The sequence below is a fragment of the Phalaenopsis equestris genome, unplaced genomic scaffold (genome assembly GCF_001263595.1).
Source record: "Phalaenopsis equestris unplaced genomic scaffold, ASM126359v1 Scaffold000703, whole genome shotgun sequence".
Classification (NCBI taxonomy): Eukaryota; Viridiplantae; Streptophyta; class Magnoliopsida; order Asparagales; family Orchidaceae; genus Phalaenopsis; species Phalaenopsis equestris.
The window spans coordinates 391,559-409,852 of record NW_018165143.1 but is presented as its reverse complement, the minus strand read 5'-3'; the positions used below and the strand labels follow the sequence as shown (position 1 = coordinate 409,852).

General features: G+C 33.5%; 1 protein-coding gene and 1 long non-coding RNA gene across 3 annotated transcripts in view; one reads left to right on the top strand and one right to left on the bottom strand.

The window, feature by feature from the left end:
* LOC110030341 (sec1 family domain-containing protein MIP3) overlaps window positions 1-13,009 on the top strand; it is a 15,350-nt gene extending 2,341 nt beyond the window's left edge. The window contains exons 3-7 of one of the 2 annotated variants that reach the window (XM_020733011.1): window positions 5,681-5,830; window positions 9,990-10,523; window positions 10,628-12,121; window positions 12,223-12,291; window positions 12,734-13,009. In XM_020733011.1, the coding sequence (XP_020588670.1) occupies window positions 5,681-5,830; window positions 9,990-10,523; window positions 10,628-12,121; window positions 12,223-12,291; window positions 12,734-12,862 (2,376 nt within the window). In that variant the 3' untranslated portion in view covers window positions 12,863-13,009. Of the gene's footprint in view, window positions 1-5,680; window positions 5,831-7,644; window positions 8,117-9,989; window positions 10,524-10,627; window positions 12,122-12,222; window positions 12,292-12,733 lie in introns of those variants that run through there. The other variant, XM_020733012.1, reaches the window with a different exon arrangement.
* LOC110030342 lies at window positions 6,492-9,969 on the bottom strand. The gene is made up of 3 exons (XR_002294647.1): window positions 9,161-9,969; window positions 7,569-7,636; window positions 6,492-7,456 (listed from the first exon to the last, which is right to left on the bottom strand). It is a non-coding gene; the product is annotated as an uncharacterized LOC110030342 (long non-coding RNA).
* Window positions 13,010-18,294: the final 5,285 nt, after the last annotated feature.

Below are 18,294 nucleotides of genomic sequence, written 5' to 3'. Positions count from 1 at the left end.
CTCGCCATCTATTTTCATTGTTCAACTGTTTGACAACATGAGAAACCCAAAGGCCCCCCGCCCCCCCCCCCCCCCCCCCTGTTTATTTCTTCTCACGAGTGTGAACCATCTTGATGTTGACTTCAGGTTCAAGGATATGCTTGCTATTGGATGCTTTTACCTTTCTCTCTCTCTCTCTCTCTCTCTCTCTCGTAATTACTTATCATCATTTTGATTTGTTGCTTTTCTATTGTAATTTTGATTAGGCTATAGATGGGAAAGAGAAGCTAACCAACCAAACTTAAATATCTTTTAAGATCAATGTTTCTTTTGGGGCTTTGTATGTTTATTCTATTTGATATACAACAAATATAAATTATGTGTTCTTAATTCCTTTTAACTTGCCCACATGATTCTTCTCTATCTCTTGAATAACTCTTCCATCTTCTCTCGTTCCTTTCTTCTTTTGAAAATTTTCCCCAATGTTACTTTTCGTCAATGGATTCTAGAGCTCACTTGATCGTAAGAATCATTATTATCAATTCAAATAAGATAATGATTAATGCTGTGACAAAGATCAAATTTTAAGGAATCTATGAAATTCTCAATGGTAGATTGATTTGTGCTTTTGATTTTCCCTTTTAAATCTGTTGACCGCTATAATGCATTCTGCTCTACTTAAGTCTTTCTATAACTCATAATTAATCTTTCCTAACTCCAACGCCCAAGCTAAAACTATGCATGATTACTCCATGTAGCAACTTAATCCCACAAACCCACATGTTATAATTTTTTTGATTATCCTAACTCCACTCCTTTCTCTTATTTGCCTCATATCTCTCTCTCACACACACACTATTCCTCTATAACATAACAACAAGCTTTTCCCTCCTTTTTCTCACCTATTTTCACATTTTCCATAACTTGATTACTCAACTCCCCACACCTAGCACATTCGTCCTTGCTGTTTAGTGTAGAAAACCCAAGGTCCACTCAACTCCTCATAAGCATTTTATAGTGACATATTATGTGTAAAGCTTGCCTTTACATTCTTTCCACACTCATAATTCAAGGCTCCATTCTTCACCTAACTTCTTTATGTTATTAAGTTCTTTAAAATCTTCCTTTTATTTCTACTTAATTTGAATCTATAATTAATTCAGATAATCTTTATCCATATTTATTAAAAATTCAATTTTAGAACTAAACTCAAACAAGTTTCATCCGTACTAATCCCTATCCTAATCCAAATGCTTTCCAACCATGCATGCTCGCCAATTTTTGAAGCAAATATACTTCACTTTGATCCTCATAGGAAACCATATTATCTTCATTAAACACGATCATGTATTCTATAAATTCCACTCGAACCTACCCAATCAAACCTATTAAATAAACCTCAGTCTTAATGAAACTCATTTCAGTTCAACTAATGTGAAAACCATCCTAACACTAACCATTCATACCTATACTTCTAATCTATTCATAAGAATTGATAAAGTAAAAAACAACAAGAAAAAATAATGGTGTATGGATTTACATTTACTTGGTAGCTCTACTTCATCATAAAATTGGTTGAGGTTTATACATTTTGATTCAAGAATTTTGGAATAAAGATTACTTTTTTGTAGTTCAAGAGGATCCATAATTAAATGCTTCGATGTATTATCTGCAAATAGTAGCATTTATCTCCTTTGTCCCTCTTTATTCGGGAAAGTGGTCCTTTTAGGAAACACTTGTTTTTTTTTTTGTTTTGTTTGTAGAAGCACTAACCAAGAGTGAATATGAAGGACTACAAATTAATAACTTAAGATAAGAGACTCCAGAGAAAAACACCAAAATTTATGGGGTTTAGCTAAAACTATCCTATATCTATAGCCATATGAAGTGATGGAGTTTCACCATATTAAAGAAAATACAAAATACTGCTCAGAATATTTTCTTTCTTATTTTTCATTAATTCCCTTTTCCATCTCTTTAATATTCTTCGTTTTTCCTTATGTTTTATTCCTACAAAATCAAAAAGCTCAAATACTCATATGATATAAGAGATTCACTATCCTCCTAGTCATTCATTGTAAACTCGAAAACCACTCTTCTAATTGTAATATTTTTACCTTTTGAACACTAGTCTATGGTAAGGTATTAGTATTTAGCACCCATCACCGTTGTTGTGGTTCTCATTAATGTTGGCCTTTGACTTTCAAGGATCGCAAGGCATCCCTCATTCCAAGTTTCTTTCAAGACCAACTAGCCTTGACCACATCAGTTAGCTCGAGGAATATTTATACCACCTCGACGCTGCCTTAAACGATCCCAACTATCATTGTTCAACCACTTGAAGATGTCCATCAAAGAGGTCCAAAATTCATAGAAATTCCTTTGGGTTTCTTGTTCTAGACTGTTATATAGGAGAGATTAACAAAATTCTTATTTTTATGATGAGATTAAGAGCTAGATTTTACCTAAGAACTTTGACCAAGTAAATTACTTTTCATATCATTTTGCACTTTAAAAACTTGCAAAAAATCCTTAAATTTAGGAGTGGGTAAATTTAAGCTTTATGACTTGTCTTCCTCGGAGATTAGATTTTTATGTTCTGTCATGAGTAGTTCAACTCTATGCAATACTTTGAAGAGTCATTATGTCCATAAAGTCCGAAAGGGTTAAACAATGCATACCTGAAATGCAAGTGATGCTTGAACATAGCACCTCTATGAGGCATTCTAAGCACATATGTTGCGTACTGTAATGGATGCATCAAGTTTGATAGCGCACCTGCTGCTAAATTTTTGTACCCTGAAAGCTGTTTCCTCATTCTGAACATTGTAATGCTATGGCCTAGTACTTGCACATATTGTGCTATATAAGATTATTTGCATGGTTCAATAAAAACTCCCTTAAGTGGTGCTTTATTTTATTTTTGAATCTCTTTACAACCAATAAATTAACCTTTTCTTCTTTCCAAAATCATAGTACTCAAAGACAAATAATGAAATTGAAGCAAAACCGATTGAAGTTGCACCCTGCAGCATATTTGGTCCCAACAAACCTTTTGAAAATATTAAGGAACCCCGCATATCCAATGAGTGTGTCACTGCATCATTGAGAACACTTAAAGATATCGAAATTTTTTGAAGATCTGATACATGCTAGGTTCAATCCAATATTCCAATCTTATTATTATACATCTTCTATTTCACAATGCCTAAATCAATCATCCTACAAACTGAATCGTTTGTAAACTTAGCCTTCATAATATGACTCATAAGTGAAAAAATATTGTTTATTAAGACATGATATGCTCAAGTTGAATCTAGAATCCATTTTTATTGCATCTGCTTCAACCAGTTATAAAATGGGTATCAATTTTATTAGAACTTGACAATTCACAACAACACTAGCATTTGCTTACTTTTCTCTCTTGTCGTTGACATTAGCATGCTACTTCTTTTTCTTTAAGGCATTATAATGTTTCTTATGCGCCCTTCCCTTTTTGCAATCGAAGCATGCCATATCCTTGCATATATCATTTGATTTATTTTTAATTATGATTAGAAATACATCAATTCTCAAAAGATCTCCCCTTAATTACTGGCCTGACTGTATATTTAATAATTGAATACTTGACATTCTTCAAGTTAGTTGTATGTCATACATATGACATAATATCATTTAAATGTTTGTAAGGGGAAGGCAAATAACACAGAAACAATAAAGCTTTGTTCGAATCATTAACTATCAAATCAATATTTCCCAATTATTGAATAATGTAATTAAACTCATTCAATCATGATTTATTCAATATATTATTGTGTGTGGAACAAAAATTATCTTTGCTTTTGATAAAGTTTATTGGAGAGTCTTCTGTCATATATAAATAATCTGGCTTGAGCCACAATCTCTTTACAATTATTTCCTCTAAGCCCTCATCTCTCAAAAATAGTTGAAGCAGTTTTTTTTTTTTGGGTTTTGGTGGCATATTGGCAGACCCAATTAGTACCTTCACATGTTCCTTTTTGAATGAAACACCACACATCATGTTTCCTTTAATCCCAAAACTTTTTAAGCTATCAAATTTTTAATCTGAAATTTTGTGGACATCTTATTCATTATTGCTTTAATATTAGTTTTAGGAAAAGTACATAACTTTCATGAAGAAACACCAGTCAAAAGTGACTATGACGACCTACAAATTAAGAGCATAAAAGATCTATTAACATAAAAGAGCATTAAGATCTCTGTGATTCTATTAAAATTGGCTTATGTTTGTGAAAACAAGAGTCTTAGTTCTTCACTATATTTTAGAAATTTCAAAATAATACAACTTTTTTCTCTAATTCCTTTTTTTCATTTTTGTTTTTTTATTCATTAAGTTTATATGTATGCATGTATGTATATATATGTATGTATGGATCTATATTTGTATCTATGTATCTATTTATGTGTGTGTGTGTGGGTGGATGGGTGGGTTTTCTTACCTATCTTGATGGTTGCTTTAGGAGGTCAAAAGGAAAGGAAGGAGAGAGAGGAGTGCTATTCGGCCAAGGGTAAAGAAAGGAGGGGTAGAGGAATGTGGTTAAACTAAAGGAAAAAAAAAGGGTGGATGTGAGGTTCTGCTTGCAAATACATTAATGCATAGTAATCCACATAAAAAATAAAGAGAAGCTTACACCTTACTTGAGTGAAGTAGAAGCCCTTGATTCCATTACTTGAGTGAAGTGGAAGCTCTTAATTTCCTTGGTGAAGAGAGGGGAAGAATAGTGAAAAGATAAGTTGACAAATTTATTATGTTTAGGGCCATATATTAGATAACAAATTCGGCCGCTTTGTTTCTAATCGATCTTGAACTTGAATCTACAGTAAAGTTCATAAATTTAGGGATGAGGAATTTTATATCATATGCTTCAACAATACATTCATCCATTCTTCATCTTAATTTGATCCCTTCAACTCTTTTCTTAGGATGTGTTTCAAATGTGACAGATTTCACTACTTTAGCACTATAATGGAATACCTTCCATTTCCTCCAACATTGTTCGAACACTTCGGAGTAGAGTTATCTACAATGGAAGATCTTCCATTTCACCGGACTGCTGTATTTTATAATTAGTTTCCCTTTAGCCTTGAAGTTGTGGAAGGAAATGTTCATATTTAAACTTTGATCCAACTAGGAATTCAATCTTCTTGTTGTAGACATTTTTTAATTGACTTAATATTTCGAATTATGATATATATATATATATATATATATATATATATATGTCTTACATGATAAAAAAATCCAAACCGGTTAAAGGATTGAGCAGCTCAACCATCAGTTTTTCCTAGTTAATACTGATTTCTTGCAAAATCGTTTATATTTGGATCGGTTTGGTGACTAGTTCACTGTCTGATTGGTTCAACCACTTGGTTTGATATGGTTTTCACAACCATGGGTAAAAATTACGAAGTATCATTTCATCTTTTTTGTATACAATGCAAAAAAGTGTATTTTTTTTTTCTTATTTATTCTCTTACGTATGAAATGGTTGTAAGGTTTTTCTTTCTGCTGCAATTTACCCTTAAGATAACATAAGTTTGATTATTTCCTGACATGTATACTGTACATGTGTATCTGCGCTACCATGGCGTGGACTTGCATAGTGTACTGTGGCATTCTAATGAAGCAAAATTCCTGATTTGTTTTTTTTGTTTGCAGACTGCACCTTGGAATTTAAATTTCATTCCAGTAAAGAAGATGGTAGTTATTACATCTCACCTTCTTAGTCATGCACATCGGTATATTTTGCGTTGCCTGGCCTCCCACCAGACAGTTCTTCATTGTACTATATTTACGTCCATCTCAGAGGTGCTTGTTTATCCAGCATTTATTAACAACTATTTTAATTTGTTAGTGATCAATGTTCTTCATCATCATAAGCGGTTGTCTTAGTGGGTATTGCAACAGTTTTGTGCTTGAGCTAGGTGGGAAGCATTTCCTTAAGTTTGCTCTAATGACTGGAGTCTTCATTCTGCTTCTCGCTCTTGAAAGATCAATCCAAATGAATGGTCTGCATTAAGTATGATAACTAGAAATTGTCCATATGTAGAAGCAATTTGCCATGTAACACTTAGATTTTGTCTATTTATAAAATAAATAACCAACTTCTATTCACAATAATACCGCTCAAATCTTAGAGAGCACAATAAAACTACGAACTTTATTATTTATGCTTTTAATAAATTTTTATTGTTTTGATTGTGACACACGGAAATACATGATTTTATTCTCTCTCTCTCTCTCTCTCTCTCTCTCTCTCTCTCTCTCACTCTCGCTTGAAATTTTACATATAAATAAGAAAGATTTTGATTGTATGTATGTAATTTTCTCCAATAACTAAATGAGCGACTAGACTTAGGCTTAATTGAGAGGAAAATTTATCCTGCCTTAGTTTTCTTCAATTGATTCTTTGGCAGTTTTTATATGGCGGGTGATATATTTTTTTGAAATAGAATCAAGAAAACTAGATAAAAAACTAAGTTCTTTAATTGTCCTGCTTGATGAGTGATACCTGAATGGGTATGCATGCAAAATTTAACAAGAAGATAGAAAAAAATGCAAATAACAGAAATTCAGGAACAAGAAAAGCAAGAAACAGAATACTAAACAAATAAATATACAACATACAAGGGTTTCCTATCCTCCTAACCGAGTGGGATATAGAAATCACCATCCGAAATATCAACAAAGGAAGGAAATCCGGGATGTCACTGACTACAATAAAGGGGTACAATCTCTATTACCTCTAAACCTCGTCCCTATTTGGGAACCAACAAGGGAGCCAAATCTCTCACAACGCTCAAATGAACCCAAAAAACCTAATACATCACAAGACCACTTATTTATAAACACTAAGGACTCCCTTATTACAAGTGGGCCATCCAAACAGAAAACTAAAACATAAAAATTGAACTTTAACATAATATGGGCAGCACTATTTATTAGATCACATAACTTGGATCTCGATTTGACACTCCTTGTCATTCTGCTGAGGTGGGAGGAGCTTCTATTTCATCACATGAAAAACTTCCATCAATAGCATCGATATGATTCAACACATCTGCTTGTAGGTCAAGCTGATCCCTTTGGTCCATCGCCACTTGGAGCAAATCCAATTGCATGGAAGCCTTTCCTCCTGTTATTAGATTATTCAAAATTGAATCAACCAAAGATTTCTGCTATATTCTTCTCTTAGGATGCCTCTTTTTAAAATGGGGATCTGGACACCCGGGATATGAGACACCAATCTTTCAACAGGTATTGCATTATTGCGAGATAGGAAATCGCTATCCAAGGAAAACTGAATAAGTGACCTCCGAGCATCATGAAAACTGTCTCCAAGAAAATGGAAGCGATCTCACTTGTTTCTGAAAGAGTACTTTCACCCAGAACTGACAGCATTGGACCAGTGATTCGTCTACTAGGTCTTTCAATCTGTTAACAAATAGCAGAGTTATCTTTCAAACCTTGTGCTGAATTTCCAGTCCCAAATTGTTTCTTGAATCAGAAAATCTTTTAGCAAGCCAAACCAAGAATCTGCCACTACCTAGAGTGATACTGGTGAAGGGTAGGTTTCACTGTTTACACAGGATCACCAGCTGGAATTCCGGAAAACTGAGGAAATGCAGAAAAAGAAAGGTCTAAGGATACAAGAATTAGGATCAAGAAGCCAAAGCTTTGATATGAAATAATACTGGAGAATGAGGTTTGGAGAAGATTCAACAAGAACAATCAAGAAAGTAGTGAATAGATACACTAATCAAATAAAAATACAAGATACAAGAGTTTCCTATTTTCGCAACCAATCGGGATACATAAATCACCACTTGAAGGATTGACGAAAGGAGACCCGAGATGTTAGCACCAACAACGGAGGGCTATGTTTCCCACCACACACCGCCGTGGCCGGCCGGGAACCACAAAGGAGAGCCAAATCCCCCACAACATTCATATCCAGATTTCTATTCCCAGATTCTGCTTCAAATTCCAGATTTTCTGGGGTTCCAGTTTTTCTGTTTGCTGCAGTTGGGGAGAATTTCACTCCAGATTGTCCCCGTGTTGATTTTCTTGCTGTTTTCCTTGTTTCAAATTGTGGTATTCTTCTCCCTGCATTGTTACTTTTCCCTTCTTGCTGCCCTTCAGAGAAAGAAAACTTTTTTGCTGCATTTTCAACAATTTCTTTATCATTTCTCATGTGTCAGTTTAGGAAAACATTTTCAACAATTTCTTGCCGCCCTTCAGGAAAATAGGAAAACATTGCCCTAGATCTTTATCATTTCGCATGTGACTGTTGGCATTTTCAACATTTTATTGTGGAAGAAATCAATAACTTTTTTGTTGCAGCCTCTTCATCCAGCCAATGCTTGGAGTGAATAACTAGCACACTAGGATTTATCATGAAGGCTATGTGATACCATTGTTTCTTGGAGACTGAGAAATCTATAACTCAGGTTACTTTGAAAACAGTTTTGTGAAAAAAAAAAAAAATTTAGTTCTTGCAACCTCTTTATCATCCAAGATGACTTCCTGCTGCCTGTTCAGAATTAAGGTCTCCAGAACCTGAAATTGATCTGGTTTATGTTCATGTCCTAGAAAGCTACTAAGTTTTGACAATAGTGGTGGAATATGTGATATAAAGAACAACAAGAAACGATTGAAAGAGGATCCCACTCATCGTATACGGATAGAGAAATCATGAGGGTCGTTAGTGACTGTTTCTTGCAAGAGAAGTATTGCATATGGGATCACTTGGAAGAGAACAAATTAATGGAGATGAAAACCACAATTCGAAACAAGGAAAACAACAAGAACATCAACACTGGGGACAATCTGGTGTGGTATTCTTGCCAACTGCAGCAAATAGAAAAGATGGAACCCCAAGAAATTTGGAATTTGCGAACAAAAATATGGAATTGCTGGACAGAAAACAAAAGAAAGGCTAGGCAAACTTGGCTAATCAATCTCGGGAAGAATTGGGATCAAGAATACCACCCGTCTTTGATACTAAAATGAGACCGAAAAGGGTATGTGTGCAGAATTCAACAAGAAGATAGAGAAAAAATGCAAAGAACATAAATTTAGAAACAGAAAAGCAAAGAAATGAAATCATAAACAAAAAAAGATACAAGAGTTTCCTACTTGTAACCAATCACGATATAAAAATCACCGCCTGAAGGATTGACGAAGAAAGTGAACCCGGGATGTCGCCACCAAAGGCGGAGGGGTACAATATCCACCTTCCAACACTGTGGCTGGAGACTCGTCCCCATCTGGGAACCAAGGGAGCCAAATCCTTCACAAAACTCTAATGAATCCCAAAGATCTAATACAATACAAGACCACATATTTATAAACAATAAGGGCCCCCTTACTACAAGCATCCAAATAGAAAATACATAAAAACAGAAAACTAAAATATAAAAACTGAACTTTAACATAATATGGACAACACTATTTACTAAATCACATAATTAGAATCACGGCTAGACACTCCATGTCAAAGAGGTGGGAGCATGTTTCATGAAATTTTCCTCTAAAGGGAGGATAGATAAGATTTGCAAATATAAATATACAAAGCAGGTGCCAGTGGTCAAAATCTATGTTCGATGCACAGCAACCATGAAATTGGTAAAAGTGATAAATACCGTAGCTAAAAACTCAATCCTGAGGTAACTTTTGTAGTTTTGTATCTTTTGTGAAAATTTATATGCACAGCTTGTGCGTAAGATTTTTTTTGGTCACCAATCTCTGGTAAACTATTTGACATGATCATGAACATTTACTTCCTGTACCATATAACTATGTAAGCTTTAGCAAAGTTCAAACTAACCTGAAACCTGTAAGCTGTAATCATGGTACCATTGCAATTATTGCATGAGAGGAGGCGCCATTTAAGAAATTATAACTTCCCGCCAATCAAATTTCTTTTTCTGGGTACTATTCTTAACCTTCTTTTACTGAATTCTAGATAGCCCACTCCGCCTATGCTGATTCACCCCTTGGCCCTGATGCATTTCATGAATATGAGTCTTTGCTTGTCCAAGACTATGATGAGATAATGATGGAAAGTAAGAAGAGTGAAAATCATTCAAATCTAAAGAATGAGACAGGACAGGCAGCAGAAGGAGATCATCTTGATATATTGTCTGCTAATGGTGATTGTTCCTCACAGCTGGCTTCTAGGGTGGATGATGATTTAAATGCGGAGTCTGTTTCTGTTGAAAGGGATTTATATAATGATTCCAAGTCTACAGAAGCCAACAGTTCAACAAAATTGCAGGTCATTGTACATCATTTCCCAATGTTACTGTGTGCAGTTTCACCAAGGTTCTTTGTTTTTCCTTCAGAAGGGGCAGTTGCAGAAGCATGCCTGTCAAATAACCATGAAAATTCGCTTAGCCCTGGCCTGCCTTCAATTTGCAATGGGGTTACTTCTGACGGTGAGGATGTTCCTCCAGGAGCAATTCTGACCGCCCATTTCCTATATAATCTGGTTGCAAAGGTTTTGCTTTACCATCGCATAGAACTGTGTTAATTTTTTGGTCACTCATGGCAACCTTCTATTGCTCTTTGTTTCTGATTTTTTTTTTTTTAAGAAATCTGTAGATGGATTTGAAGATGGAAGTATTTTCTCTTGGCGATACATCGAAAGTCATTGGAAAGATGTTGACAGACATGTCTGGTCTTTATGATGTTGGCCGTCGCAATCGCAGATCAGCTGGTTTATTGCTCATAGATCGCACTCTTGATCTTCTTACGCCTTGCTGCCATGGAGACTCATTTCTTGATAGGATGCTTTCTTCTTTATCTCGCAGGGATGGAGCTATATCGGCTATGAAAAGCTCCCATTCCTCCAACAGAAATCTTCCAGCTGAAGCACGGCGTGCTACACTTGATATAAGAATACCTTTTTCAAAGATTTTAAGCAATGAAGACTCTAATATGTCTATATCCAAGCTAGAAGAAAATGTTAAAGCTTTCATGTCAGGCTGGAACCCTGAAGATGTTAATTCTGAAGGTTCTTATCTATCTGATAATGCAGGCAAGCTTCAGAACAATAAGTTCGACAATGAATCATACTCACTGAGTGGATCCATTCTGTCCAATTATACAGGAGCAAATTACTTGGAAGACTTACTTGATAGAAGAACGAAAGATGGGATCCTTCTGATAAAAAAGTGGCTTATGGAAGCTTTGCAGCGTGAAAAAGTGCCTTTAAAAGGATTTTTGGCCTCTACTCCCCTTTCAGAGCTTCATGCCATGGTTAAAAAACTAGTTCCAGATCAAATTTCTCTTGTAAGGAACAGAGGGATCATCCGGTTGGCATTAGCTGCTGAAATAGCCTTGAGTGAGCCCCATCGTTCCAGGTGGGATGCATTTGTAAGTGCTGAGAGAATACTAAATGTTAATTCACTTGACAATAGCCAAAGCTTGTCAAGCCAGATTCGAGATCTTATTAATACTAGCAGTGTATTGAGATCTCATGAAGATCGTAACATGGGACCACAGGCAGCTCTTCTCTCTTTCCAAGACGCATTACTTCTGTCAATAGTGGGATATATTTTGGCAGGTGAAAACTTTCCAAAATCTGGTTCTGGCAGTCCTTTTTCATGGGAGGAAGAACATTTACTGAAGGAAGCTATTGTTCATGTAATTTTTCAAAATCCAGAATTGACAAAGTTGCAATTCCTTCATGGTCTGGAGAAGGACCTTGAAGCTAATGCTAGAAAAGAGGATTCTGCAAATGATGAAGATGATTTTGATGAACAATGGGGCAGCTGGGATGATGAAGAAACTGATCATCAGAATGACCAAGCATATGGAGATATGCAGCTTAAATTGGAGCTGCGAGATAGGGTGGATCTACTTTTCAAACTATTTCACAAGTTATCGGAATTGAAGTCGAGAACCCCGTCTTTCATGGAAGGTCCATTGGCATCCTCCGCTAGTTATGGAAACGATCCTTGCGACAGGAAAGGATTAATTTATAAGCTTCTAACTGCTGTAATGGCCAAGTATGATATACCTGGGTTAGAATACCACTCTTCAGCAGTAGGCCGTTTTTTCAAGAGTGGATTTGGTAGGTTTGGCATTGGGCAGGTATTTCTCTCTCTCTCTCTCTCTCTCTCTCCTAGTTTTCCACAAGATTGACAGACAATCCTGCCAGGTTTGTTATCTCTAAATATTTCTTTCTCCTACAGGCAAAACCATATCTTGCAGACCAAAATGTTCTTCTGTTTTTTGTTGTGGGAGGTGTTAATTTCCTCGAGGTATGTTTCTTTATTTGTTTCCTAGCACTTTGTATAAGAGGCATCACCATATTGTAACCCAATATTATTCTCTCTGAGGAAGTGTTCATTAAAAATTGAAGTATTAATGAATCTTTTGACCTGTTATAACCTAACTTTCAATCTCTAAGTTGCATTCTTAGTCCTCTTGCAATCAAAACGAACTAACATGTGTAATATTAGTCATATTTTGCTTAAGAATTGCTAAATATTTAATTAGAAATTAGCTAAGCTCCTCTAACCAATTTTTCTTTCCGGAGAAACAATAAACTTCAAACCAAGGATAAAACAGTAATGGAACTCTTCGATCAAACGGTTCAATGAACCTTTCAATTTGATCTTAATCTCTCCTTTTTAAGTTTTGCAAGCTTCTATTGCCCTAATTATATGCTCTAGAGGTTAATCAAATTCTCTTTGTTGACAGATTCATGAAGCTATGGAAGCTATTTCAGAAAGCAATAGACCTGACATGGAATTACTTATTGGTGGTACAACTCTATTAACTCCTGATGACATGTATGACTTATTATTGGGATCTTCTAGCTACATTTGATCCCATTCAATTTAAAATGAGAAATATAATTATATCTTAGCTCAATTTCATTCTGTGAAGAATTCCTTTTTTTTGATATTTACTGGATTTAAAGCGGAGAGAATTGAGCTCATCATACCCTCTATTAATATTAATGAGATTCAGATATCTCAGCTGTTGATTGTCAGGTTGAATTGCTTGTCAAAATAGTCTTATAGTTGATTAGAGCGTGTATATTAGTTTTCTAAGAGTGCTCGTTATATATCTTTAGGCTCTTCAAAACCCTTCGCTAAGTAGATTCTTTGAGTGCTTTAGAGCTTTAATTAATTGGCATTTTTTAGCAATTTTCTCTGCTTCTTTTGGAGGAAGATTAGCTGAAATATTTGTGATGATTCTTTCATGGCAAAATGTCAAATTATGGAATTCTTTAGAGTGAAAGAACATTTCTTTTGGGGGCATTTACATGCATACCACCCAATTCCTATTTATGTACACATCTAACACCTAATTTTTTTTTTTTTTACATTTATACTACCAAAATTTTGCATATCACATCAACAATAACACTTTTTTTTTAAAACTTTTTGGGATACACCTTTTTCATTCGTAGAGCTGGTGGCATATATGCACAAATTTAAGTTTATATATTAGATATTTAGGTACATATCTTTTATGTTATAACTTGTTTGTGATGTCAGGATTATGGTGTTTTTGAGCTTTTGCTTGGTTTGCTTTCGAGGACCAGGGGGGTTTAAGATTTGTGTGAATAATAGGTAGTTAAATTTACATAAAAATATGAATAAAATCATTTTTCCTTTATTTTTTTCACATTCCTTATGGATGAGATAGATGAATAAAAAATTAATAACATTGATTCAAGTGATCTGCCTCTTTAACAAGAAATAGAAACTAAAATTCTCTTTAAATAAATCTTAAAAATACTAATTTTCTGTTAAGCCAAAAATATAAATTTCAGTTCATACTATTTTTATTTATTGAGCTTTTTTTTTTCCCCTTTCCCTTTCTCGTGTGATTTTCAAACCAAATAAAGCTTAAATGAACTAAGCTCAAGGGTTTAGCTCTGGAGATTTATGAGATTATTAAATTTAATCTCATTTTGAAAAATTTAAAACCATGTCATCGTATAAATGCCAAGTGATTGACTTGTTTGCTTTATCTTAAGTAAGAGTTTGGCCACTCCCCAATTTTGAATTATTTTATTGTGCTCTTAAGTATCTTATTATCTAGCACTTCATGTTATTTAGATAATCTTACGAGCTAGCATTTCATGTTATTTAAGGGCCAATTGCAAGTGAGTCTAGTGATAGGGTATATGTGATTCAATGAGTTTTTGGTGCATGCCTCCATATCCATACCTAGCTATTGACTATGGGTACACAACTTTTGTTGTTTACACATGACATGTAGATTGGAGAATTTCTTATAGTTGGCGCTTTTGCACATGTAACAATCTTTATATTTTTGGAGAATTTCTTATAGTTGGCGCTTTTGCACATGCAACAATCTTTATATTTAGAGAATACGATCCAACTAGATACAACGATCTATTAGATTGTGTTCTTGGACACCGTGATGCAATCATATCACATCTCAACTGAGCATGCATATTTCTAGGGTCTCACAATTTTGACTTGTATATTCATAATGATATTATGAGTGCTTTAGGACGACCCCAATATATGTTTTCAGATAGCGCTATATAATTACAACCCATCTTTGCCAAATGGGTACAAAACACCCATGCTTTAGCACATAACGTAACAGCCCCTCGTGCAACAATAAGTAACAGCTTAATTTGGGGACGTGGTGAGTTAGTAGCAATAGCAATGTTAATTTGTTATCTATCCTCATTAGGAACTGAAGATTTGATGTTTAATAATAATAATATTATTATATTTTTGGAAGAATATAATGATTGATGTAAGATACAAGAATTTCTATTTTGAGTGGGGGTTGTTAAGACATGCAATTATTATATTTAATGTAATATTTTAAATTAAGATCTATTAGTATTCCTTGACCTTCATCCCTTGATTTTAAATTCAAGTAAAAAATTTCTTTTAGGAAATTCACGTACATGCCACATAATTCTTATGCATTTACATATCTGACACGGTACATGCCACACAATTCTTATGCATTTACATATCTGACACCTAAAACTTGATATTTATATTAATAAAACATTGCTATTAAAAACCTATGCAGGAAACTGTGCAGTCTACTTTTAAAAAGTAAATGATAGTATTGTTTTTAATAGGATGCCAAATATTTGAGTATTACATATGTATGTATGTAAGTTTAGGTGTTATATATATAAATACATTAGAATTGTATGGTATGCATGCAAATGCCCAAAAAACTTTTAATTACATATCAGACCAATTATATCTTGCAATACAATGAAGGCATCCGATGGTAGATATCCATGTTCACATTCGCTGTCTTGTTCCTCATTATGTTATGTACTACAATTCTAAACTACTCAATACTAGAGTTGTGAATTTAACTTAAAATTTGCAAATTGATATGATTTGTTTGTTTGTTTTTTTTTTTGGGGTATCAAGCATGAATCTTAATAATCTGGTTACCAATCCTACTTAGTAGTGCAAGTTTGAGTTAGTAGGCCATTACAAATCATGATGATTCATACGTAAATAGTGGCTATTATATAATTATATAAAGTTATATTCATCTATAAATTTATAGCTTTATTTATGAATTTATGCAATTATATTTTATCCATGTGCATATGCATGTGTCTAGATGTATGTGAATGTTCGACTGATTTCTGAAGCTCCAACATCTATAAAAAAAAAATTGAATTGTTTTTCTTGCATGGATTGAATTAAACAAACCACATCAAGCTCAGACCAAAATCATATCATAAGATTAGTTCAAATGGATTTGAGCTGATCTCAATTCATGGGCATATTATTGACAAGTTCTCAAATTTGGACAAATTGTCTCCGTCGACCCATTCAATTGTGAATTGGTCTTCGAGTCTGGTCGTTTCAAGATCAAATTAGCTTCGGCACTGAATTGCACTAGACTAAAGTTGAACAAGGGTTGAACTGATTTTTTTATGAAACGAGCAAATCTAATATTGCTTTTTTTTTATTTTATGATCGAATCTCGACCCATTCAATTGTGAATTGGTCTTCGAGTCTGTTCGTTTCAAGATCAAATTGGCTTCGGCACTGAATTGCACGGGACTAAAGTTGAACTAGGGTTGAACTGATTTTTTATGAAACGAGCAAATCTAATATTGCTATTTTTTATTTTATAATCGAATGGTTTGAAACATAAGATTTTGATTGAAAATAGAGAAAATAATTACTATACTTTGGAGTATCCTAAATTATTCAAAGGTGAAGTATCCTAAATTATAATATTGTATATTAATCTGGTGAAAATATCATTATTGCATCAGCATAATATCATTATTACATCATTTAAATTATTATTAAAATATTTTTAATGTTTATTATATAGCGTTGAATCTTTCTTTTTTTCTAGTTCAGCATCTGATCTGATTCGATTTTTATAACCTTAATCATATCTACAACCTCATACATTGTTTCAACTTCCATATTTACAAATTAAGGGAGAGGAATAAAGTTCAATTTGATGGGGGAAAAAAAAAAAGAAAAAGAAGCTTCCGGAAGGTAGTTGACTTCCTTAATTATTTGAAAAACAAGTATTATTTATTAGTCTATTCCGCTTGTGAATATAGGTTTGGTCAACAAAAACTAAGACTCCCTTATGCAGGAATCACTAAATTCTACTAGAAAAAAGAAAGATTTTGAAATTCATCAAATTATATATTAAATCAACATATTCTAACTAAACTCAATTATCTAAACATCAGCTACTAAGTTTCACTATAGGCCTATACCCAACTAAGATAAAATTAATCTTTTGAATAAACTTTAATCATGTTGGTTGACATTAAGCCTAATTTCTTATATGTTGGTTCCTTCTTATAAAATTAAGCTTAACTACTGATACAAAGTTGACACATATTTTAAAATAGTAAATTGCCATAAAGGCCAAGCAAGCAACCAAAAATCAGCTTCAATGAGCTTAGGAAAAGATAATAAGTTGTCACTCATTGAATAGACTAAGTTTGCGTTATTGTCACCCTAATTCAATGTCAACAAGTCTTGCAAATGCTGGCTTGAATCAAGGCATGCTCTCATTGAGCTTTCTTTTGTTTCAGACAATAGTTTTATGTCTGCCAATAGATCTCTCCTCAAAGAAGGGGTTTTTATGAGGATTTTATAAAAAATTTCTAAATTTTGACTTATATACAAAAACCACATGCAATGTTGATATTGTGTGCATTTTGAGATTCATCTCGTTGGTTTATTGACTTTGTTTTCGTTGGCTCAATTTTTAGTACTCTATTGAGTGTGGACATTGCAATAGCTACTTTTACTAAACCATTTGTGGCTAAAAATTTGGTAGAGGATGTTATATTTCAAAAGGTTTGAGGACATGTATACTGACAATGTGGGCAAAATTTTTCAGCGAAATAAAAAAGCCTTCCATAAAAGGCACTTATATATATATATATATATATATATATGACTTCCTCTTCAGTGCAGTGAATTTTGACAATTTCTTTCGTCACCATCACAAATTGAAAATAATATTATAATAACAGCGACAACTCGCTCGATCAATCTCAAAATCATAAGCATATAAATTTAGTCGGTTCAATTTAATTTAACATTAACTATTAATTTTTCTCTCAATCATATGGAGTTTATACTTAGCATGTTGTTGTATCAAATCTAAATTGTATCTGCAAGGCTACCAATATTAAATGATATTTTTGATTATATCATCTCAATGGATATTGAATCATCAAGTTTTATAATACCTAATAGTGACCCCTCTAAACGGGAAATTGATCTAGGATAAATTCAACATTTTTTTTAAAAATTTTCTTTTGTGAATTTTCATGTTAATTTCACATTTCTTTTTCCTCTTTTCATGCTTTCATGCCAATTTGATATTTGTCAATGCCTTTTTTTTTCATTATTTTAATTTCTTATATTAAATAAAAATTTACCATATTTTAAACAAAATGTCAATTCAACTAGCATTTCATGTTAGATTCCCTGAAGTTTTGATTGCTTTCAATCATGGTTCATTAAGGGCCAAGTGCAAGTGACTCTAGAGATAGGCTATATATGTGATTAAATGAGTTTTTGGTGCATAATGTCTAATATTATTAAAAATATATTTTTTTTGGAAGAAAATAACGATTGATATGAGATATAAGAAGTTCTATTGTGAGTGGGGGTTGTTAAGATATGCAATTATTAAATTTAATTTACTATTTTAAATTAAGATCTATTAGTATTCCTTGACCTTCATCCCTTAATTTTAAATTTAAGTCAAAAATTTCTTTTAGTAAATTT